At 42.7% G+C, this 26614-nt stretch overlaps 1 protein-coding gene across 5 annotated transcripts in view; it reads right to left on the bottom strand.

The window, feature by feature from the left end:
* Nucleotides 1-26614, bottom strand: part of ACSL1 (acyl-CoA synthetase long chain family member 1) — a 106601-nt gene that overhangs the window by 28871 nt on the left and 51116 nt on the right. For 4 of the 5 annotated variants that reach the window (XM_069744314.1, XM_069744315.1, XM_069744316.1 and 1 more), the window contains 7 exons: nucleotides 22454-22531; nucleotides 14651-14785; nucleotides 14433-14567; nucleotides 11726-11821; nucleotides 4087-4159; nucleotides 1924-2012; nucleotides 1727-1843 (listed from right to left, as the gene is read on the bottom strand). In XM_069744314.1, the coding sequence (XP_069600415.1) occupies nucleotides 1727-1843; nucleotides 1924-2012; nucleotides 4087-4159; nucleotides 11726-11821; nucleotides 14433-14567; nucleotides 14651-14785; nucleotides 22454-22531 (723 nt within the window). Of the gene's footprint in view, nucleotides 1-1726; nucleotides 1844-1923; nucleotides 2013-4086; nucleotides 4160-11725; nucleotides 11822-14432; nucleotides 14568-14650; nucleotides 14786-22453; nucleotides 22532-22589; nucleotides 22668-26614 lie in introns of all 5 variants that reach the window. The other variant, XM_069744317.1, reaches the window with a different exon arrangement.

Genomic DNA, 26614 nt, shown 5'->3' on the forward strand with positions numbered 1-26614 from the left:
CGGTGAGGAGAGAAAAGTGAGGAGCACTAATGACCTCTGGGCTCCGGCCCTCCAAACAGGATCCCTGGACGGGGAGAGAATGAGCCTTCCTCCCCCTGCGGACAGAGTGCATCTTCTGTATCCAGGTACTCACGTTACTGTAGGGGTCTGTGGCACTATATTCATCCTCAATCCACCGTCCCTTTGATAGGGAGGTGGAGAGGGTCCCATTGCCTCCTGGCATCAGCCGCTTTCGGACAGTGGTGGTGCAGGGGCCATAGCTGCTGCAGGGATTTCTCCTTCGCCACATTGGGGTCCACTGCAGGGAACAGCTTTTCGATGAAGGCCTGGCCCCGGGAAGGGGGTACGTGAGGGTGACACCTCATGTTCCCGTCCGTTGTTGGTGTGGGGAGAGCGGGCCCATTTAAGGATCAGTCGCCCCTATAAGACCCCAGACAGACGTAAAAGTTGCAGGAGGGGGTACAGGGAGGAGACACTCTGCGTTCCCGCCTGTTAAAGATTTTTGGGAGAGCGGAACCTTAAAAGGCCCCGTCGCCCGTCCAATCCGTGAATATTTTATTTTTCCATTTTTTTCCGTTAATAAAGTCTGGGTCTGAAGACACTAAGCAAGAACTGGTTCACGAGAGAGCCAGCAGAGGGTGTATACTGCGGAGGAGTTAACTTTTTTGTGCATTTGCTTAGTGTCCTCCTAGTGGCTGCAGCATAACACACATGGTCCTGTGTCCCCCAATGAGGCGAAGGAGAAATTTAAACCGATCATGTGTGCAAACTGCGCTGCGGAATATGTTAGCGCTATATAAAAAATAATATTATTATTATACCACTGGCAGATCCTATTTGCAGGAATTCCATCATGGAAACTCATAATGTGACTCCATATTATGCAAGTCCCCTAGGTGACTGTCTGGACTCCCAAAAATATTTAGGCATACTCTTTATGAGGCAGCGGATGGTGTCTTTAGGGGAACCTCCTCCCAGACCTGGATCAGAGCATTAGTGAACTCCTGGACAGTCTGTCAGAAGAACTGATACATAATGTCAAAGAGCTTCTCAAATGGACGTAGGTCTTGGGAATGTGAGAGCCAGTCAGTGGCCTCAATGCCTTTGTCATCCAGGAACTGCCTACACACTTCAACCACACGAGGCAGAACAATGTTCTACACCAGAAGGACCCAGAGCCAAATACACCACTGAAAGGTCTGACAAAAGGAGATAAAATCAGTCAAACAGCAATGAGAGGTTAATAACATCATTTAAGGATTTGCCTCCCCAGATCATACCTGAACCACTACCAAACTGGTGATGCTGCATGATGCTGCAGAAAAAGGTTCACCTTGGCGACTCAAGGTTCTTTCATGACAGACACACATTTATGAACCTACTCATCTGAAAGTACCTGGTGGCACTGATGCTAGTATTCTCTGGTGAATACCAACTATCCTGCATAGTGCTGGTTTGTGATCACATGTCCCACTACAGAACAGCCCCTAATGGAGTCGGTTTCTGACATTGGTTAGAAACATACACACCAGTAGCCCAACGCAGGTCATTTTGTAAGGCTGTTGGTACTCCTCCTGTTCCTCCATGTATATGTAATGGTTCAGTGTTCTGGACAGATTGATACCCAGCATATTTATCCGATTTGGGATTTCTATTGTCATGTGCAAGAGATCCTTTATTTTTTTTTTCCCGTAGTGCAGTAAATGTAAATATGCATTTTACTTACAGGCAACCATTTCCCAACATCCCCTGTATGCAGCCAGCCGTCCTTGTCCAAAGCTTCAGCAGTTTTCTCATCATCCTTTAAGTAGCCTTGGAAAACATTTGACCCTTTCACACAAACCTAATGAATTAAATTTGTTGCAAAAGTTAGAGACAGATATTGATGATACTTTAATAATTAACATTGTGCTCTGAACTTACCTCACCCTCTCCCTTCACTGCAAAATAGTTCATTTCATCCACGTCTACTAGCTTTATAAAGTTGCAGGGCATCGGTGCGCCAACGTGACCTGGATGGAGATACAAACTCATAAAATCTATCTCCCATACCCATGCCAACCTTGCCTAGCGCCTAAAATGCTTTCCCATTGTAAATTGAACATTAAGTGGTGATCGCATCAAATACTGGCTAGAAGATTCAGATGATGCAGGTGTCTGATATATTACCTTTAAAATTCGTTGCAGAATATTTTTGTATACTGTCTACACAGATGCCTGCCATGCAGACTCAAAACTAATCACGAGCGACCCTGCTAGTACAAAGAAATGCAATAGTTTCTTAATTCACAGACTGCAGACTTATTGATCTGGACCAGACAACCCCTTATATAAAGAATAAAAAGTAACTGTCGTTTTTGCTTTTATAATATAAAATTACCGTATATACTAGAGTTAAAAGCCGACCCGAGTATAAGCCGACCCCCCTAATTTTGCCACAAAAAAAACTGGGAAAACTTAATGACTTGAGTATAAGCCTAGGGTGCGAAATGCAGCAGCTACCGGTAAATTTGAAAAATAAAAATAGATACCAATAAAAGTAAAATTAATTAATTGAGACATCAGTAGGTTAAGTGTTTTTGAATATCCATATTGAATCAGGAGCCCCATATAATGCTCCATACAGTTTATGATGGGCCCCATAAGATGCTCCATATTAAAATATGCCCCATATAATGCTGCACAAATGCTGCACATGGCCCCATAAGATGCTCCATACAGACATTTGCCCCGTATAATGCTCCACAAATGTGGATTATGGCCCCATAAGATGCTCCATACAGAGAACTGCCCCATATAATGCTGCACATGGCCCCATAAGATGCTCCATACAGACATTTGCCCCATATAATGCTGCACATGGCTGGATAAGATGCCCCATACAGACATTTGCCCCCATATAATGCTGCACATGGCCGGATAAGATGCCCCATACAGATATTTGCCCCATATAATGCTGCACATGGCCACATAACATGCTCCATACAGATATTTGGCCCAAAAGCTGTTGCTGCGATTAAAAAAAAAAAAAAAAAAATTACATACTTACCTTTCCCGTTCCACCGCTAAGCGCCGCTGTGTCTTCCCATCCTCTGCACCGATGTTCAGGAAGAGGGCGGCGCGCACTAATCGCGTCACCGCGCCCTCTGACCTGAGCGTCACTGCAGAGGACGCGGAAGACAGCGGCGCCGCAGCCGATGGGATGAGGAGCAGGTGAGTATCGTGCACTGCCCCCCCATCATACTTACCTGCTCCTGGCGCCGTCGCTGCAGGTCTGTTCCCCGGCGCCGCATTTTCTTCCTGTAGTTAACGGTCACCGTTACCGCTCATTACAGTAATGAGTATGTGGCTCCATCTCTATGGGAGGTGGAGCCGCATATTCATTACTGTAATGAGCGGTACCATGTGACTGCTCAGTACAGGAAGAAACTGCGGCGCCGGGAAGTAGGGACGGCGCCGGGAGTAGGTAAGTATAATTACACAGACAGCCCCCGCTTCCCCTCCCCTGCCGACCCCTGGGTATGACTCGAGTATAAGCCGAGGGGGGGGGGGAGGGGACTTTCAGCCCAAAAAAGTGGGCTGAAAATCTCGGCTTATAATATATATATATATATATATATATATATATATATATATATATATATATATATATATATATATATATATATATATATATATATATATATATATATATATATATCTATCTCATGAGAAGATAACATATATTGCAAAGTTATCAGGGAAATCTGCTTCTAGCTCCCCCCTCTACGTAGAATCTTATCAGTATCCACTGTCCTCTCCTGGCTCAGTGATGTAACAATCTGTCTTCACTGAATACTGATTTTAGCTTAAAATTGAGAATTAAAAAAAAAAGTGAATGATCAGTCCAGAAGGATAAAGAAGATTGCACTGATAAAAATAACCAACTCTTTAATATCTTCTGTGCGCTATTGATTTATGAAATAGAAAGAAAAACAGTTACTCATTAAATCCATTTACGTTTTAGTAGTTAAAGGGTTATTTAGGACTGGCAGACGATGTACAGGCATTTACGATCATTGAAAATACTTCAGGAGTATGGCCTACCTGCTGTCCAGTCACCGGGAATAGTCAGTGAACATCCAGCAGTGCATTCAGTCTGTCCATAGCCCTCATAGAACTGATAAGAGACAGCACCAAAGATTGGTCATGTAAAGTACAATATGGAATAGGGTGTTTATATGGGGAATATATAGTTACAGAAGGCAATGCTACCATAAACAGGCAGAAATCCAAACACTATATTGATATCAGACCCCGTGCTTGCACATCCCCACCCAATACGGAAGTGAAATACACCCTTCACCATTTTTCCATACAAAGTGGCCCTGGGCTACCTTCTACTGCAATGACCTGTACAGCTAGGCGGCGCCAGGAGTACAGCGGACATCACTGTGCCCCTTTATTCTCAGGATTGGTCAGACCACCAGAGATCATTAGTGTTGAGCGATTTACCATTACTTACTATGATAGGTATAGATTTAAAGTGATATTCCTACAGAAGTACTCAGATTTTTCAACACTTAAAACAGAATTATCCAGAAAAAAGGGGTTTGCTTTTTCCCAGAAACAGAACCACACTTTGAGAATAGGTTGTTACACCAAACAAGTAATAAAATGCAGCCCATGGACATATGTAACATTATCTATGCAAAGCAACAGCCATAATCCTTGAAAACCGATTTAAGGGATTACAGAATAGTCCATTATAATACTCAAGACCACAACTTTTATTATCAAACACCCCACGTAGTATATAGCAGCCACGCAGTATATAACACAGCCCACATAATATATAGCACAGCCCACGCAGTATATAACACTGGCCTCGTAGTATATAGCAGCCTTGTGGTATCTAACACAGCCCACGTAGCATATAGCAGTGTGGGCACCATATCCCGGTTTAAAAAAAAAAAAAAAAAATTAAAGTTATTTCTATTCCCACCCGCCGTTGTCCAGCGAAGCTGTCCCTATGCGCGCGCTGCTGCCGCCAGCTTCCGTTCCCAGAGATGCACTGCAAAATTACACAGATGACTTAGTGGTCTCGCGAAACCACTAAGTCTTCTGGGTAATTTCGCAATGCATCTCTGGGAACGGAAGCTGGCGGCAGCAGCGCATGCATCGGCAAACGACGGAAGGTGAGAACAGCAGGTTTTTTTTTGTTTTTTTATCATTTTTAACATTAGATCTTTTTACTATTGATGCTGCGTAGGCAGCATAAATAGTAAAAAGTTGGTCAAACAGGGTTAAGAGCAGCGTTAACGGAGTGCGTTACCCGCAGCATAACGCGGTCTGTTAACGCTGCCATTAACCCTGTGTGAGCGATAGAGAAAGTTATATTTTTTTTTTTCATTTGAGTATAAGCCGACCCCCCCCCTAATTTTGCCACAAAAAACTGGGAAAACTTAACTCACATATAAGCCTAGTGTGGGAAATGCAGCAGCTACCGGTAAATGTCAAAAGTAAAAATAAATACCAATAAAAGTAAAATTAATTGAGACATCAGTAGGTTAAGTGTTTTTGAATATCCATATTGAATCAGGAGCCCCATATAATGCTCCATAAAGTTTATGATGGGCCCCATAAGATGCTCCATATTAAAATATGCCCCATATAAATCCTGCATAAAGGTTAATAATGGCCCCATAAGATGCTCCATAGACACATTTGCCCAATATAATGCTGCACAAATGCCGATTATGGCCCCATAAGATGCTCCATAAAGATATTTGCCCCATATAGTGCTGTACAAACCTTGATTATGGCCCTATAAGATGCTCCATACAGACACCTGCCCCATATAGTGCTGCACAAGGGTCATTCCATATCAAGTGATCCAAATATGAATATTTTTTTTACCTGACGTCTTTAGATTTTTTTTATTTTTTGTTTTTATGAAGTACAACTTTAGTTAATTACAAATTAAAAGTTTAGAATTTTCTTCATCAGGGGTATTGTTTCTCCTTGTGGAGAGTGACATACCATCTCTGGCTTGTCAAGGTAAGGAGGCTTATCCGCCATGCAATGCTCCTCTGGGAAATTAAATATGAAAATTGCCTCTTCTGAGAAAAAGAGGACTTAAACTCTATAGCGCCACCTGTTGGAAGTAGCGATCCTACAAGTCACAATAAACTCTTTAACGAGTCGTGCAATATGACTTAGGATAAAAGCCAAATCAGTATCTCAATTCGCAGACCCCTTAGACCACAGTCCAGAGCCTCTCACCTAGCCAAATCAGTTCTCATGCTTCGCACTGACGAGGGCCAACAGCCTGAAACACTGTCTGCGAATTGAGATACTGATTTGGCTGTAATCCTAAGTCATATTGCACGACTCGTTAAAGAGTTGATTGTGACTTGTAGGATCGCTACTTCCAACAGGTGGCGCTATAGAGTTTAAGTCCTCTTTTTCTCAGAAGAGGCAATTTGCATATCTTCTTCATCAGTTAATTTTTTACAGATTTTTAAAGTTTTGAAAAAGCGCGGATTTTGGCCTGGTATGGCTTTACATTTTTTTATCATATCTCGGGCTAGAATTAAGATATAGAGGTGGGAGGCGCATCATTTTTCTCAGAACGGTACCAGCTTTCATTTGATATGTCACAAGACTATGTTTCTTTATATTGTGTTTTGAAGAAATCAAATTAAAAATTTTGATGCGCAATTCTGAAAAAAACGTATGTTTTAAAATTGTGAAAACATGCATGTGTGTTACTCGTGTCCTTGTTTATATTTGTACAGGGACTCCACTTGGGATCTATCAAATTTGTATTTATTTTTTTTTTAAGCCTTGAATCATCTGATTTTATGTTTGTGCGAGTTTCTTCCTTTTTTCTTTTCAAATTACAACTTATTGCATTCAACATTTATATGTAACAATAAAGAAACAAAAAACAAATCCCGAAGTGCCAGAATAAATACATCTTAATTATCATAACAACTTACTCAGCATTTTTAACCTGAATTCTTTGAACAAGCCAAAAGATAAAAGGTGATCACATCCTCAAGTGTGGTTTTCTAAATAGTCTGATCCTAATTATATGTTAAAAACAAGATTAAAAGAACCAATATTTCTACCACCTATTTATACATGGAACAATTTTTTTTCTATTATATCACTAAACATGTAATTTCTGAAGTGTCTAAGAAGACTAGTACAGTAGTTAAATCCTCGTTCTATAAAATATGAACTAATCAAACAATCAATAGTAGATTTTTACACTGGCCTGTTATCATTAATGTGTCCCTTCTAGTGGGTGAAATGTCATGTTGTCCATAAGGGCTCACTAGCACTGGCCGTTTCCTTCTGTGTCAGAGTATGTGCGGCCTGTCATGGTGCTCGGCTCCACCTGAGTTATATCTGATTTTTGTTCACTTTTACAACGTCTGGTTTTCTTGGATACACAAAGGACGGCCCTGGACCAGAAAGTGCAGAAAAGTCACTTCTACGTCTTCATTTTCACAATCTTTGGAGAGTACAGTAGCCGCCAGCGCCGATCATATTCACAGGTCACATCACCAGTTATGTCATCCATTGCCGATCTTGTGCCGCCTTCTACCACATCATAGATGTCACTGTCTTTATTTCCACTACATGGGATGACAGTGCGGTATTGCGGAGTCCCCTTTCTGCTTCCTGTAACCGATGTTATAACAAACTCTCCTCCTCTCCGTAGTCCTGGTTTGTACAATACATGAACTGGATGTTAACAATATTTTTCTCCCTCCATTTGAGGAGTTTCCTGGGTGATAAGATCTGGTGTGAATACGGTCTGTAGAGGCCCGAGCTGCCGGCCGGTCATCTGCTCTGCATTCAATGTCTACCCCTGGTCATTCTCAGCCCTAACAAAGCTTCTCCTCTGTCCTCTCCTGCTTCTAAGCTGTAACATAATAAAATAATACAGTAATATCTAGCAATCATGGATTATTTGGTAAATCTAGACCCCACACTGTTAGACCACAGGCTGAACAGATCTGAAATCAAGATTTTTGAACTGACACTGTAATAGTTTTATTTTAAAAAATATGATCCCATCACGATCCCAGCTTGTATTTTGGTACAGATATGAATAGGAGCAGAGCAGGCACATGTGCAGTTTTTAAATTAAACTTTTTTTCGGAAATGCGTTTTAAAGTTTTGCGCTTGCTTTCACATAGGTAAAATATTATCAAAGATACTCTTGTGACATATCTGGTGAAAGCCTGTACAGTTCTGAGTAGAATGGTGTTTATTTTGTTTTGCATTCTCTGACACACTATTACCAAGTAACAAAATCTCAAATGAATTAAAAATATAGTGGTAAAAATCATTGGTTCACTTGACATGGAATGACCCACAAACGTTATGGCCCCATAGATGCTCCATACAGACACTTGCCCCATTTCCTATTGCTGCGATAAAAAAAAAAAAAAAAAAAAACATACTCACCTCTCCGTTGCTCAGGCCCCCGGCACTTTCAGGCTAAGTGCACACGTTCAGGAATTCATGCAGAAAATTCCTGTGAAAAACCGGACATTTTCTGCATGAAATCCGGAAGAAAACCGCATGCGTTTTTTGCCGCGGTTTTGACGCGTTTGTCGCGTTTTTTTCCGCGGTTTTTTCCGGACACTTCCCAATGCATTTTGCAGTGGGAAATCCGCATAAAAACCGCAAAAGGAATGAGCATGTCCGGATTTTGTGCCTGATGCGTTTTTCATGCGGAAAAAAACGCATCATGTGCACAAAACATGCGGAATTCATTCTAAATGATGGGATGCTTCTTGTATGCGGTTTTATAGCGTTTTTATAGGGAAAAACCACGAAAAAACCGGAACGTGTGAACACAGCCTCAATATTCACCTTCTCCTTGTTCCGGCGCCACTCCATCTTCAGCGTCTTCAGTACTGACGTTCAGGCAGAGGGTGCGCACTAACCACGTCACCACGCCCTCTGACCTGAGCGTCACTGCTGAAGACAGAGCGACGCCTGGAACGAACGGGGAGCAGGTAAATATCGCGCAGCGCTCCCCTTCCCGTTATACTCACCTGCTCCTGGCGCTGTGCAGTCTCTGCTTCCAACGCTTCATCCTGTACTGAGCGGTCACCGTTACCGCTCATTACAGTAATGAATATGCAGCTCCACCTCTATGGTAGGTGGAGCCGCATATTCATTACTGTAATGAGCGGTACCATGTGATCGCTCAGTACAGGAAGCTGCCGGCGCCGGGGAAGCCAGAGACCGCGCCAGGAGTAGGTGAATATAATTAGACAGCCCCCGCTGCCCCTCCCCTGCAGACCCCTGGGTATGACTCGAGTATAAGCCAAGAGGGGGACTTTCAGCTCAAAAAAGTGGGCTGAAAATCTGAACTTATACTCGAGAGAGATAGAATATATATTTCACACATACATACACACACACACACACACACACACACACACAGTACAGACCAAAAGTTTGGACGGACACCTTCCCATTTAAAGAGTTTTCTGTATATTCATGACTATGAAAATTGTAAACTCACACTGGAGGCATCAGAACTATGAATTAACAAATGTGGAATTATATACTTAACAAAAAAGTGTGAACCAACTGAAAATATGTCTTATAGTCTAGGTTCTTCAAAGTAGCCACCTTTTGCTTTGATGACTGCTTTGCACACTGTTGGCATTCTCTTGATGAGCTTCGAGAGGTAGTCACCGGAAATGGTCTTCCAACAATCTTGAAGGAGTTACCAGAGATGCTTAGCACTTGTTGGCCCTTTTGCCTTCACTCTGCGGTCCAGCTCACCCCAAACCATCTCGATTAGGTTCAGGTCTGGTGAGTGTGGAGGCCAGGTCACCTGGTGTAGCACCCCATCACTCTCCTTGGTCAAATAGCCCTTACACAGCCTGGAGGTGTGTTTGGGGTAATTGTCCTGTTGAAAAATAAATGATGGTCCAACTAAACGCAAACCGGATGGAATAGCATGCCGCTGCAAGATGCTGTGGTAGCCATGCTGGTTCAGTATGCCTTCAAGTTTGAATAAATCCCCAACAGTATCACCAGCAAAGCACCCCCACACCATCACACCTCCTCCTCCATGCTTCACGGTGGGAATCAGGCATGTAGAGTCCATCCATTCACCTTTTCTGCGTCGCACAAAGACACGGTGGTTGGAAACAAAGATCTCAAATTTGGACTCATCAGACCAAAGCACAGATTTCCACTGGTCTAATGTCCATTCCTTGTGTTCTTTAGCCAAAACAAGTCTCTTCTGCTTGTTGCCTGTCCTTAGCAGTGGTTTCCTAACAGCTATTTTACCATGAAGGCCTGCTGCACAAAGTCTTCTCTTAACAGTTGTTGTAGAGATGTGTCTGCTGCTAGAACTGTGTAGCCTTGACCTGGTCTCTAATCTGAGCAGCTGTTAACCTGCGATTTCTGAGGCTGGTGACTTGGATAAACTTATCCTCAGAAGCAGAGGTGACTCTTGGTCTTCCTTTCCTGGGGCGGTCCTCATGTGAGCCAGTTTCTTTGTAGCGCTTGATGGTTTTTGACACTGCACTTGGGGACACTTTCAAAGTTTTCCCAATTTTTCAGACTGACTGAGCTTCATTTCTAAAAGTAATGATGGCCACTCGTTTTTCTTTACTTAGAATTTGTATTATGGCAAGAAAAAAGCAGCTAACAGTCTATTCAGTAGGACTATCAGCTCTGTATCCACCAGACTTCTGCTTAACACAACTGATGGTTCCAACCCCATTTATAAGGCAAGAAATCCCACTTATTAAACCTGACACGGCACACCTGTGAAGTGAAAACCATTCCCGGTGACTACCTCTTGAAGCTCATCAAGAGAATGCCAAGAGTGTGCAAAGCAGTTATCAAAGCAAAAGGTGGCTACTTTGAAGAACCTAGAATATAAGACAGTTTCAGTTGTTTCACATTTTGATGCCTTCAGTGTGAATTTACAATTTTCAGTGTCGTGAAAATACAGAAAAATCTTTAAAATGAGTAGGTGTGTCCAAACTTTTGAATATATATATATATATATATATATATATATATATATATATATATATATATATATATATATATATATATATATATATATATATATATATATATATATATATATATATATATATATATATATATATATATCTAGAGTACTACTTCCTGCAATTTGTGCCAACTTCCTGTCCGGAGCTAATGTCCGGAGATAAGTGACGTCAACAGTGTCCAGTGTCTGATTGGTTGCCGCCTGCTGCGAGCGACCAATCAGAAACGTGCCGTACTGTGACACACTCCGCCCGCCATTTTGGTGTGATTTTTGAATTTTTACCTCACAGCAAGTTTCTACTGCGTGGAGGCGGGCCCAGTGACGTTGCTCTTCAAGCTCCTGCCGAATTTCGTCAAAAAAATGATAATACCATTTACCAAAACTATATATATTTAGTTGTGAAGTGGGTCAGTGACATTTTCACACCAATTTTGAACTTTTGTTTGGTGTTTTCTCCATATACTGCCTATTATTTTTGTTCTTTCTTACTATTATTTATTAATTGTATTATTCTTACATTTGAATAAATAAAGTATATATGGATTCTAGACTCCCGATTCTTTAGAATCGGGCTGCCATCTAGTGTGTATATATATATATATATATATATATATATTTTTTAGCACACACACTTGTTAGTTAGCAGTAGTACAGTATCTAAGTACCCACCTGACAGCCAAGAGCCGCTCTCAAGAAGGTAAGCACAGTGGGAGACACTGGAGCTGCACCAGTAATCATCAGCCGTACTCTTCCCCCAAGGCTGTCCTAGAAATGAGGGGGAACACATGATGAGAGTCATCATTACCATTGCATCCAATTCATTATTTTGTTTGTACCTTTCTTGAAGTCTGTTTGTGCAAAAAAACTACTCCAGTTTCTCCCTCACATCTGGTGTAGTTCTGGACATCTTTCAAGTTGCATGTTCCACAACATTTTGAAAAAGATGGACTTTATTCAAAAAGTTGCAAAAATGGTTAAAAAAAAAAAAAAAAAAAAAAGACAGGGAAAGGGAGGTTTTTTTTTTCCGGTTTTTTTTTTTAACCCCTTCATGACCAGGGGATTTTTCGTTTTTCCGTGTTCGTTTTTCGCTCCCCTCCTTCCCAGAGCCATAACTTTTTTATTTTTCCGTCAATTTGGCCATGTGAGGGCTTATTTTTTGCGGGACGAGTTGTACTTTTGAACGACATCATTGGTTTTAGCATGTTGTGTACAAGAAAACGGGAAAAAAATTCCAAGTGCGGTGAAATTGCAAAAAAGTGCAATCCCACACTTGTTTTTTGTTTAGCTTTTTTGCTAGGTTCACTAAATGCTAAAAATGACCTGCCATTATGATTCTCCAGGTCATTACGAGTTCATAGACACCAAACATGACTAGGTTATTTTTTATCTAAGTGGTGAAAAAAAATTCCAAACTTTGCTAAAAAAAAAAAAAAAAAAAATTGCGCCATTTTCCGATACTTGTAGCGTCTCCATTTTTCCTCATCTGGGGTCGGTTGAGGGCTTATTTTTTGCGTGCCCAGATGACGTTTTTAATGATAGCATTTCGGTGCAGATATGTTCTTTTGATCGCCCGTTATTGCATTTTAATGCAATGTCGCGGCGACCAAAAAAACGTAATTCTGGCGTTTCGAGTTTTTTTCCCGCTACGCTGTTTAGCGATCAGGTTAACACTTTTTTTTATTTGATAGATCGGGCGATTCTGAGCGCGGCGATACCAAATATGCGTAGATTTGATTTTTTTTTTATTGATTTATTTTGATTGGGGCGAAAGGGGGGTGATTTAAACTTATGTTTTTTTTATTTTTTTAAACTTTTTTTTTTTTTAACTTTTGCCATGCTTCAATAGCCTCCATGAGAGGCTAGAAGCAGGCACAACCCGATCGGCTCTGCTACATAGCAGCGATCTGCTGATCGCTGCTATGTAGCAGAATTGCACATGTGCTGTGAGCGCCGACCACAGGGTGGCGCTCACAGCGACGGGCAATCAGTAACCATAGAGGTCTCAAGGACCTCTATGGTTACCATTCACAAGCATCGCCGACCCCCGATCATGTGACGGGGTCGGCGATGACGTCATTTCCAGCCGCCCGGCCAGAAGCGGTAGTTAAATGCCGCTGTCTGCGTTTGACAGCGGCATTTAACTAGTTAATAGGTGCGGGCAGATCGCGATTCTGCCCGCGCCTATTACGGGCACATGTCAGCTGTTCAAAACAGCTGACATGTCCCGGCTTTGGTGCGGGCTCACCGCGGAGCCCTGCATCAAAGCAGGGGAGCCGGCATCGGACGGTATAGTACGTCCGATGCCGGTAAGGGGTTAAGTCTGTTTATTAAATGCATAGTAGTACATACGGGCAATGATATCCAACAAGTACCATGAATTTAACAGCGAGATCATTTTTTGACTTTGCACTAAAGTAATGAACCACCTGCACAATTTTTATGAATTTGGTACAATAAATGCCAACAAATAAAGGAGCTGCTTCATCATTTTTGTTTTTTGACTTGCTTTAAGTGGCCGAGGAATTTTGGAGCCAAAGATGAAGGCATACAGCGACTCATCTACATGCTGTAGTAGTTCTGCTTACAATGCCACACATTCCTGTGGGTAATGTTCACCTTTACTGAGAGCCAAGTACTAAACCATAAACGAAAACAAGCCCAAAGCGTAAAAATTCATGATGCACAACAGCACGTTACAAAGAGGAGAAAAAAAAGTGAACCCACCAGAAGAATAGGAGTAATCTAATCACCACATCATCTGACTTTGTTTTTACCTTTCTCACCTTCCTTCTTTATTCTGCAAATCCAACTATTTTATGCATTTGATTACTGACACCATTTGCTACATGGTTATCTGGTGGAGCTTTTATATCACCGCAGCATAAAGCAGATGAATGGAGTTGTGACTAATAAGAGTTGCAAAAAGTCTAAACCAGTTGGATTTGACCCCATTCACTTGCATCACGCTCTGCTGTGGCAGCGGCCTAGAACTAGATTTACCGGTGTGACTTGTGTCATGACCTAAATTGCGGTGTAGCAATCAGATCAGTTTTCGATTTGCGGTGAGGTCGTTGGATCCTCGCTCAGGTGGGAGACTCCCTGCTGAGCATTGATCCTTTACTGCACAGTTCAGTCTAAGCTCTTGCTTATGTGAGAGCCTCTCTTTTCTGGCGTAAACACACAGGATAATCTTACTTTTAAGTCCTCCCTGTAGCAGATATCCATATACGAGCAGGTGCATTAAGAACAATATAGCCTCACCCTTCTGTAAATACGGCCTGGAGTGATCCGCTCATCACATAGCACAACATTCCCGTCCAGATCTCAGACGGCGCGTACAGCAATGACGCCATACAATTAGTGTAGTGTCCCCTACCTGAACTTTTTGAAATATGAGTTTGTCCCAAACACTGTCCTTTCGGATAATTCCGCTCCGGAGTTCTGCCTCTTTTCTTTTGGAAGCAAAGTCCAACAGCCAGCGTTTTAAAGTAGTATTCGCTTGTCCGAAAATCTGAATGTTAGAAGAAAAAGTAAATGTCAGAGCCAAGTGGAGAACAAAAACCCAACATGTGTTGTGTGTATTACAGTAGTCACCCGGTCAAACATCCTGTTCAGCAAACGGGGAACGACTGGGAAAATAGTGGGCTGCAGAACTTTCAAGTCATCCATCAGTAAGCGGATGTCTCCTTGGAAGAAGCCTATTCTTGCTCCATGACAAAGTACCACACACTAAAAATACAAGATCTGAGCGTTAGATGGGTCAAATATTGCAAACCAGTGTTACACCTTTTGGTATGACATTAGGAGACACCAGAAAAAGACAACAAACAACCCCCTTTTTTCTAATCCGGACCAATCACTTTCACTTAAATCACCTACACAAATGCCATTAGGGATAGGGAGAACCAGTTGGCTACTTTAGAGGGATGGCGGGTTATCGTGAAACAGACAGACAATTTTGGTTCTCTCGAGTTTTTTTTTTTAGCGCTAAACACTTCTATAGGGGCTAGCAGAGGGATAAAAGAATAACCTGAGCTGGCACTCCACTCTGCTCCAGCAGCTCAGCCAATGTAGACGGCATGATCCGCTGAGCTCCGCGACTGGCTGCAGTGGACATGTACACTGTTAGTGTTGACACCGCTGCAGTCAGTCAGACCAGAAGAGCAGTTGGGAGCAGTTACTTGAGCAGGTGGGGGCTGGCCAAAAAAAAAAATTAAAAAAGTAAAGCCAGAAAATGCCTTTTAACATGTTGAAAGCAGTGGGAGCAAAGTGAAGAGTCACTAAGACATACATGTGTGCGTCACTCAATACTTAAATGGTAATTTAATGAATTCGTTTTTTTGCTTCCATTGATTAGAAAAAACAGGTATCTTATCTAGTTTCAATCTTTGGAGTGTAGATTATTCTTATTTTATGCTCTGTACAGCATTAGCCATCTTTGAGGGTTTTTATTTTTAAACAGCAACCACATGAACCTCAGAAAATCAGCTTCATACCAAAATTTTCTTGCCCTGCCATGTAGTCTGTAGTCATTGTGTCAGTAGGTATTGGAAAACCTCTGACCATCACCTATTGTGAAGGACATCACCATATGGCATTTTAACCCCTTAACAACCTTTGATGTGCATTTACATCTAAAGCGGTGTTCCCTGCCTTAGACACGGGCTTGCACGCCAAGCCTGCATCTTTCCCGGCGACAAGCTTTCATACAGCTATGTGGACTGAAAGATTAAAAAAAAAAAAGTTATTGCCCCCTAGCGGACCCTCATGACCCCACAGTGTCCTTGTACACTGATGCTTCGCACTATGTGCTTAGCCAACAACAGTCCCACCCCCCCTTCCCAACGAGTTCTTCCTACCCTTTCCTAATCATAGTTATTGTTCAACCTGCCCTCCCTTCCATCCCTACTACTCGCCCGAGTACACTCTACCAATTTGGTCCACCTAACAATAATTTCTCTAACTCCGCCAACGACCCAAAACTTACTGCCAACATAAGCAAATTCAACAACCATCTATCATGCCATTAACGATCCTATCACACAATGTGAGGGGCCTAAATTCCCCTCACAAACGCACTAAGGCCTTTCGTTATTATAGATCCCAACAGGCAGATGTGGTTTGCCTCCAAGAGACGCACTTCTCAACCAGCTCCTACCCCAAATTTATGTCCACTTCGTATCCACTTTTCTACATGGCGAACGCCCCAAATAAAACCAAAGGAGTCGCGGTCTGTTTTAAAAAATCTGTCCCCTTCGTTTTTAAGTCGTCAGTGGCTGATAAGGAAGGACGCTATATCATGGTGACAGGTTTGATATCAGATGAACTGGTCACTTTAGTCTCCTATTATGCTCCCAACTCCCACCAAGCTGCCTTCTTTTCCCAGTTATTGGAATTAGTCTCCGAACATGCCCAAGGCACCACAATACTATGTGGAGACTCCAATTGCATACTGAAAGCTAGCCTCGATAAATCCTCAAGTCCCCATTCCTCTAATCCCCCGCAGCCTTACCCTTCTGCGGATTCAACCGCTCTTAATAAGATTCTCGCCCAACACCACTGGGTGGACTTATGGAGGGAGATCCACCCCTCCAATAGAGACTACACGTACTTCTCCGCACGCCACTTAGTGCACACTAGAATCGACCACATATTCGCTAACCCATCCTTCCTCCCAAACATCTCTAATATATCCATTCTTTCTACACCCTGGTCAGATCACTCCCCAAATCTCCTCACATGCTCGACGCTCCACCCACGGCCCCGTTCATTCAACTGGGCTCTGAATGACTCACTGCTCTCTTATCCCGATATTTCTCAAAGGCTGAAAAATCACATTGATGATTATTTCTCCTTGAATCAACATTCAGCTACATCGCCAATCTCCCTTTGGGAAGCACATAAAGCAGTGCTTAGAGGTCTCTGCATTCAAGAGGCCTCCCGCAAGAAAAAAGACAGGAACGCGAGGATAGCTGAACTGGAGGGCAGGGTGTCAGCCTTAGAGTCTCAGATGAAAAGCACTCCTTCACCAACTACGTATCGCGACCTTCTCCATGCTCGCACTGAATTAGATCTTAGTCTCACTGAGATCGCAGACCGGGCCATACGATGGTCACAGCAACGCTTCTACGCTCTCAATAATAAAAATAACTCTAATTTAGCTCGACGCTTAAAATGCCTACCCTTACCCAGGCCCCCTATTCGAATACGCACACCTGCTGGTATCACATCTAATCCACAACAAATTTCCCACTTTTTCCAACAAAAACTTAGGCAGCTGTACAAGGCCCCAATTACCTCGAATTCAGAAACGATAGAGACATTTTTAGACTCTATTCCCCTTCCAGCTCTTAGCTCCGATTTGATTGAACTCCTCAACCAAGCCGTAACGCCAAGTGAAATCGAACTAGCCATTCAACACTTGAAAACCAATAAAAAACCAGGCCCCGATGGTTTTACGGCCCTCTACTATAAGAAATATGCTCCAATTCTGATCCCCCACCTCACTAATTACTTTAACTCTTTGAGAGAAGGCAATAAGCCAGGTGCAGCCTCTCTAATTGCTGCAATATCTATGATACCTAAACCCAACACAGACCACCTACTCTGGTCTAATTATAGACCAATATCCCTTATCAACATAGATCTCAAAATTTTAGCCAAAATATTATCCCAAAGACTGAACTCTGGCCTGGGTACCCTAATCCACAAAGATCAAGTGGGTTTTGTCCCTCGGAGACAAGCTTCAGACAATATACGGAGGGTCTCCCATCTGTTGCACCTCTGCAAACACCGTGACATACCAAGTATGCTACTGTCATTAGACTTCAAGAAAGCCTTTGACTCTATCTCATGGCCATATTTGTTTGCGGTGCTGCGGAGATGGAAGTTTCCCGACCACTTTCTCTCTTGGATTTACGCTCTCTATAGCTCCCCTTCGGCCTACGTACGTTATAATGGCTTTTCCTCCACGTATTTCCCTATTAGTAGGGGAACCAGGCAGGGATGTCCCCTTTCACCCCTGTTGTTTCTTTTGGCGCTTGAACCTTTAGCTATTCATATGCGCCTTAATTCTGAAGTTCAGGGAGTGGAAGTGGCGTCAGTTTCTCATAAACTTCTTTTATTTGCTGACGACATGCTTTTGCTTTTGTCGTCCCCTAAGACTTCCTTGCCGGCCCTCTTACATACCCTAGAAAGCTTCGAAACTATATCCGGCCTCCACTTAAACACCAGCAAATCCTACGCTATGAACATATCCCTTTCGCGACCTACTGTTTCACTACTTCAGCACAACTTTCCGTTCCAATGGGCCACTGACCATTTGGACTATTTGGGGATTAAACTAACAGCTAACCTAGACTCCCTTTATGCGGCTAATTATCCTCCTATGCTCCGGAAACTTCGCCTTCTGCTCCAATCATGGGAGAAACTACATCTCTCTTGGTTGGGCCGAGTACGTGCGCTAAAAATGACAATCCTCCCTAAATTGCTCTATCTATTTCGCGTTCTGCCTATACCTATCCCCTCACACTTCCTTAAAATGGCCCAAAGGTCTATAGACACCTTCGTATGGAGAGGAGGCATCCCGAGAGTTAACAAGGCTACTTTATACCGCCATCGCCTAAAAGGGGGTTTGGGAGTCCCCAACCTCTTGAAATATTACCGAGCAGCTCAATTAGGCCAACTGACTTTATACCATGCTTATAACGAACCCCCATTATGGCTATCCCTGGAAGCATTCGAAATGCAACCCAGTACTCTAGACACAGTACTATGGATCCTCCCAACTCAACGCAAACATATCTCGAACCCCATTATAAAGCATTCTCTTACAATCTGGGACACTTTAAAATATTCCTCACAACTGATCTCACCCTTTTTACCCCTCGCTCCCATTTGGGGTAATACCCTATTCCCCCCAGGCGTGGGATCTATCAAAAGTTTTTATAGATGGGTCGAAGCCGGCATAACCAGGGTTCACCAGCTGTTCAATATTGATGGGATAATCCCATTCGCGGCTCTACAGGAAAAGTACCACTTCCCCTCCGGAGAAATCTTTCGATACTTACAATTAAAAAACTTTGCCAACTCCTTATTAAAAAATTCTACCCCTCCTTACTCCATGACCCCTTTTGAACAAAAGTGTCGTCAAAACCCACATGCCTCGGGGATTATTTCTCTCCTCTACTCATACATTAATGCCCCTTCCCATAGGCATTGTTTGAAATATACCGTTCGTTGGGAGTCGGACATCGGATCTACCCTGACAGACTCGGAATGGTCCCAAATTTGGTCCTCATCTACTGGAGGAATGTTAAACACACTTATGTTAGAAACCAACTACAAAGTGTTAACCCGATGGTATCTGACCCCCGCTAGAGTAGCTAAAGCTGTGGCTAACCACTCCCCAAATTGCTTCAGAGGTTGCAATTCAACAGGAGACATGTTCCATATATGGTGGCTTTGCCCGATTGTCAGAAGGTTCTGGATTAGGATATACCATTTGGTTTTTTCCATAGCGAACATTAACCTTAAAAAAAACCCATGGGAGGCACTACTTAACAAGCGCATCCCCAACATCCCTAATCATACCCGATCCCTTATCTCATTTATATTTTTAGCAGCGAAACAAATCATTGCTTTGGCATGGAAAAAACCAAACTTAGACTTTTCCGCAGTCAAAACACGCCTCACCTGGTACATGATCAATGAGAAATTGTCGGCTATACTAATGGACAAAGTTGGAAAATTCGAGAAAATATGGCTCCCCTGGGCGGAATACACCAACCATACCCCTTTTGCCACACCGGTACTATACCCAACTAACTACATTCAGTCGGATTCAGAATAACCTACCAAACCCTTTAGACGTTATACACCTCTTTACTCGGGCTCCCCTCCCCCACTCCCCCTTTCCCTTACTTTGGTTAGGTTGTATGATTGCATGTCAGTTAACCACATGCACTATTGTTCAGATTGTATGTAAAGACTTATCCTGATTTTTTTTTGATTATCTTGATTATCACGTAAATGTAAACCGAAAACTTTCAATAAAAATTTATTGTTTAAAAAAAAAAAAAAAAAAAGTTATGACTCTTAGAAAGGGAGGAAAAAAATGAAAAAGGGAAACCACCTGGGAGTGAAAGGGTTAAAATAGGTGTTACCCATCATTGTAGGCCTCCTGCCTGTGATTATAAGGAAAAGTGATCTTTACAAAACAGAGGAGCCATTTATCAAGGCTGGCATTTTTCATGCCAGACTAAACAAGAGGTAATCATCATAAAGACCTATTGTTTGGACTAGGTTTGTGTGTCACATGTATTTTATAAAAACATAAATAAAAAAGTGGCAATGTTTTTTGTTCACATTATTTAAAAAAAACAAAAACAGCCTAACGAGTTCCACATTACCAATTTAGATTTTTATTTATTCTTTAGAGCAACTACCCCCACCCCACCCCCCCCTCCCAAAAACAAACACATTTTTTCAATGGCCACCAGGACTTTACTACTTTTTATTTTGGGAAATACCACTTTTACACATGGGGTCAGAGCCACAATGGTGACAATCTTCTGTATTGCATTGTCCAAGTTTGGAAAAGGTTATTATGGGGGGGTCAGCAAGGTGCAGAAAGCAGGGTCAGATGCGACATCTATGGTAAATGGTGCACCCGTGATATCAGCTGCGTATGGAAGGCCGCAGTCACACTACTGTACAACTGGTGAGTGCAGTGCGATGAATCACCACATAGCACTTGGCACAGTGTTAACGATTATTTTTTTAAGGAGATTCGGCATGAGAACCATCACAGCATGCTGCGATTTGCAGAGAAACTCTGCTCACTCACACCCATACAGTTTTATGGGTGCATGTGAAATATCACACTACACTCAGATATCACCCAAGTGCAGTGCGATTCCCACCAACATCGGCAGCAGAGACGGAGAAATTACTGTCTCCGTCTCCTCCACAGCTGTGCTCCGATCCTGTCATGCGAGAGCGTCGGCGCACACCGCCCCAACACTCAGCTCACGCTCGCAGCAGAGCCGGAGCCAAGTATCATTAGCATATCACTCCTGATTCTCACATCCGATACTATACGCTGGTGTGACACCGGCCTTCCTGCAATCCCATCTCAGATACACAAACTCCTGTGACCATGGTTTCCTTCTCCTCTCTACTCTGCCTCTGAAGACAAATCTGTCAAAAAAAAAAAAAGAGGGGGGTGGAGAATGAGGGGAAAAGCAGGTGGGATGGCGTATTTAAATTATTGGCCCCTATATGATGCAGAGCGCCTGGACTTGGTTTGAACAGTCATCCTGTGCTGAGAGTTTTACACTGTCTACTGAGGCTTTTTTTTTTTCCTTCTCTTAGACCCCTACTTCTTTTAAAGAGTTAATAGGATTTTCCATATCAGTAGAGGCTGACCTGCAGTAACAGGAAACACCTCTATATACAGATGACAAAGGATCCACTAATCACAATAGGGAAGTCACAGCCGACTCCTCCCACAGTGACCTCTGCACACGCTCATTAGACACTCAAACACAAAATATAGGGTCAAATTCTCACCATTGTGGCTATGTACAAGTGTTATTTCCTGAAACAAAAAGGAAGTGTCTAAAAAAGTCCCAATGGCCAGTCAGAAAAATTGCAAGATTTGGGCTTTAATTTTTAATACAAATGGTGCCAAGTTAAACGTATTTTTTTTAAAAACATTTTTGGCAGAAGTACAAAAACCTGATTAATAGGCAATTTACTGACGTTCACGTCCCTGTAATGAAGGGACAGCTAGAGTCAGAGGAGACAAATTCATCAAGAGTCTCAGCTGCCATGCACGAAGCAAGAAACGTATTTCAGTTCTCCGTAGCGTACATTATTTTCTTGCCATGGTGTTTTTGTTTTGTTTTTTTTAAAGTTGGCAGAGGTGGCCACGCCTGGAGTAAAAACATTAAGTAGTAAGTTTTGGGGGGCAATGAGTTACATAAATATTTTGCAAAATTTCATATAGTTTTGCAGAGGAATTCTGGCAAAAAAAAAAAAAACTTAATGAATTGAGGTCAAAGTATCAAATTCATATTGTGAAAACTGCAAGATATCGATCAAATACAGGTTGTTCGCACTTTGTAGGGTCATGGAGCTGCCTACTTTACAGATATTTTGGGCCACCAACCTGTGTAGGTTACGGTGGATAAGTCGAGAATTTATGAAAGGGCATTGGGCATTTTATAACTTCCTAAAAAAACAAACCACCTTTAATGGTTGTATTACAAGTGTTGAAATAAGCCAGTCGATAGGTGCACCTTTCATAAACTCACATGTAATGGAAGCTACTTACTACCTACCTCCCATGTCTAGCCTATGGGCACATCCACAAGAGACTATAAGGGATCTTACCTGTACCAGTCTTTCAAACATGTGTGCCAGAGGCAAATAGGAAACATGTATATCACTGGCGTTCAGTGTAAGCAAGCTCTGGAAAATATGATAAAAAAGTACTGAGCATATAAAACATACCAGGCCTCATGCCTACCTCCACAACTCTCTCAAACATATGCGCCAGCGGCAAGAAAGAGATAACAACATCCTGAGTAGAAGGAAACGCCAACTCCTGGACACCAGAAGGAAGAGATCAGCACAAAGATTTATTTTTTCCCCTCAAATTAAAAGTACGGTAATCAAGTCAGATGGTTAGTAAAAAGATGTAACGATTTGCATGCACAATTGCCATAAAGAAAAGCAGTTTTGCAGCACCTCACTACATTACCTACAGAAAAAAGGAGAAGGCGTTTTGAGATTTACACTAAATGGAATCAAGGCATTTAAAGGGAAGCCGTCACCCCATTTTTCGCCTATAAGCCAAGTCCACTGCCATCAGGGGCATTCTGGTATGCTGTAGATAAGCCCCCGATGTAACCTGAAAGGTAAGAAAAACTAGTTAGATTGAACTCACCCAGGGGCGGTCCGGGGGCCTCCCATCTTCATACGATGACGTCCTCTTCTTTTCACGATGCGGCTCCGGCGCAGGCGTACTTTATCTGACCTGTTGAGGGCAGAGTAAAGTACTACAGTGCTCAGGAGCTGGGCCTCTCTGACCTTTCCCGGCACCTGCGCACTGCAGTACTTTGCTCTGCCCTCAACAGAGCAGATAAAGTGCGCCTGCGCAGGAGCTGCGACAGGAAGCAAAGAAGAGGACGTCATCGCATGAAGATGGGAGGCGCTGGACCCAAACCGTGACGCCCATAGGACCAGACTGCACCAGGACCGCCCCTGGGTGAGTATAATAGAACCTGTTTTTCTTATGCTGTAGAATGCTGTAGATAAGCCCCTGATGGCGGTGGCATAGGCGAAAAATGGAGTGACAGATTCCCTTTCAGACAGCACCCACTTACATTTCCTAGAAGTCTATCAGGAAACTATTGGCCCTCATACACTTCGTGATAAACCATCAGACATTTTGTTTTACAGTAGTCAGCTTATTAATAAGCCCTTTCGCAACATTATTAGGTGCAATATGTAATCTGATGACTATTATACGGCTGATCACTACTATTTTCCCTCAGATTTCTAAACGAGCTGAAAGGGCACTGGTGAGTTATTGGCCTCCTGATTCACAGCCTGCATGTTACCATCATACAGTTTCCAGCATTATTGTATCCATTCATTTAATCCTAGTTGTAAGCATGCTTGTTTAAAGGGTAACTGTCAGTAAGATCAATACCCCCCAAGACATTTACAGCGGGAGAAAAAAAGTATTGAAAACGTCAGTTTTCCAAGTAAATATTTCTAGATGTGCTATGGGCATGAAATTCTCACCACATATTGGTAACAACCCAAAAACCTCACATGCACATAATTTATGGAGATCCAGGCTTTAAATTAAGTTGGGAAATGAGAAATGACAGGGAAAGTAGTATTTAACAGATGAAGAAGTGAAAGAAAAAAAAAAAACACAACATTTGCATGCATTCACATTTATGTGCAATGTGTTCTGAAAATTTTTCTCAAGGAGAATTTCCTTGACAAGCTACGTCGAATGGGCGTGGCTCATGGGATTTCTGTATGTAAACCCTTGTGCCAACGCAAGCGAACACATGTCCTTGCATTCCCATAGACTAATGCGTTGTTTTGACACATTCCTTCCACGAGCGTCCGCATGCGTATGGCAGTGGAAATTTGATGCCAAAAAAGTTCTAACATGGTGCGTCAGCCGCGCCCAGCCGCACACCATGAAAATACGCATGCGTAAGCAAACGCGAGCGAACACATGCACCTGTGTCTGCAATGTTAACCCCTTCATGACCTTGGGATTTTCCGTTTTACCGTGTTCGTTTTTCGCTCCCCTCCTTCCCAGAGCCATAACTTTTTTATTTTTCCGTCAATATGGCCATGTGAGGGCTTATTTTTTGTGGGACGAGTTGTACTTTTGAACGACATCGTTGGTTTTACCATGTCGTGTACTAGAAAACAGGAAAAAAAAATTCCAAGTGTGGTGAAATTGTAAAAAAAAAAAAAAAAAGTGCAATCCCACAAGTTTTTTGTTTGGCTATTTTTGCTAGGTTCACTAAATGCTAAAACTGACCTGATATTGTGATTCTCCGGGTCATTAAGAGCTCATAGACACCAAACATGTCTAGGTTCTCGTTCATCTAAGTGGTGAATAAAAATTCCAAACTTTGTTTAAAAAAAATAAATAAATAAATAAAAATAAGATTTGTGCCATTTCCGATACCCATAGCATCTCCATTTTTGTGATCTGGGGTTGGTTGAGGGCTTATTTTTTGCGTTCCAAGCTGATGTTTTTATGGATACCACTTTTGTGCAGATATGTTCTTTTGATCGCCCTTATTGCATTTTAATGCAATGTCGCGGCGACCAAAAAAAACTTAATTCTGTTCTCGCACGCTGTTTAGCGATCAGGTTAATGCCTTTTCTTTTATTGATCGGGCGATTCTAAATGCGGCGATACCAAATATGTGTAGGTTTGATTTTTCTTCATCGTTTTATTTTGAATGGGGCGATAGGGGGGTGATTTAAAACTTTTATATTTCTTTTTTTTTTAAACTTTTGCCATGCTTCAATAGCCTCCATGGGAGGCTAGAAGCTGGCACAACTTGATCGGCTCAGCTACATTGCAGTGATCATCAGATCGCTGCTATGTAGCTGAAATGCAGGCTTGCTATGAGCGCCAACCACAGGGTGGCGCTCATAGCAAACCGGCATCAGTAACCATAGAGGTCTCAAGGACCTCTATGGTTACTATGCAGAAGCATCGCTGACCCCCGATCATGTGACAGGGGTCGGCGATGCGCTCATTTCCGGCCCGATGGCCGAAAGTGCCGATTAAATGCCGCTGTTTGCGTTTGACAGCTGCATCTAACTAGTTAATAGCGGCGGGTGAATAGCGATTTCACCCGCAGCTATTGCGGGCACATGTCAACTGTTCAAAATAGCTGACATGTCCCGGCTTTGATGCGGGCTCACCGCCGGAGCCCGCATCAAAGCGGGGGTTCTGACCTCGGACGTACTATCTCGTCCGATGAGGTCAGAAAGGGGTTAAAGATAGGAAATCAAGATGCATGCGGATGTATGCGTCAGAAACGCTGCGGACAACTGCAAATGTGAAATCAGCCTTATTCCACTGTTTTGTTTTTTAATTCTGTAAATGAGCTGTTCAGATCTATGGTCTGGACACTGGTCTGCATGAGAATCTGCCTCCAGAGATTTTAAGTGAAATGAGGCTTTACCAGTGTGAGATCTATAGATCCGAAGAACAGACTGTCAGTCACTACATGTCTCACACTGGTAACTGAATGATTTAGGCCGGCGTCACACTGGCGTATTGCATCCGATGCGAGATCATCCGATACGATATGCTAATGACACTCGGCTCCTGCTCGCAGCAGAGCAGGAGCCGAGTGTCATGCGTCTGTGCTCCGATTCTCTCGTACAGGGAGGATCGGAGCACAGCTGCGGAGGAGGCGGAGAAATGAATTTCTCCATCTCCTCCATTGCTGGAGTCCGCTTATAGCACACACCACTCGGATGATATCCGAGTGGTGTGCGCTGTCTCACTCGCACCCATAGGCTTATATGGGTGCGAATGAGCCAAGAGTTTTCCTCGGTCCGAGACAATCGCAGCATGCTGCGATTGTCTCCAACCGAGGAAAACGGCTGACAAAAAGTCAGCTGCTTGGAGCTGCCCCATAACTTATCATTGGTCCGAGTGCAATGCAATTTTTTTATCGCATTGCACTCGGCCGTTTAAAGCGCCAGTGTGACGCCGGCCTTAAAATAATCTCTGGAGGCAGATTCTCAGGGAGATGTGTCCGGCCAATAGACCAGAACAGCTGAGACATATACATTTGCTTAGGAAGGCTGATCCTACTGACAAATTCCCTTTAAAGCAGATCTTAAGATATTTACTCAGGTCTGATGGTCAATATCATGAGCCCTACAACCATATGCTTGTAGAGAGAATCAGTCATTCCTTCCTAATAGGTCAAGTCTCTGCACTATAATGATAATTGTTCATTCCCATCACTGCTCAGTAGGACA

This window comes from Ranitomeya imitator, chromosome 1, assembly GCF_032444005.1.
Source record: "Ranitomeya imitator isolate aRanImi1 chromosome 1, aRanImi1.pri, whole genome shotgun sequence".
NCBI lineage: Eukaryota > Metazoa > Chordata > Amphibia > Anura > Dendrobatidae > Ranitomeya > Ranitomeya imitator.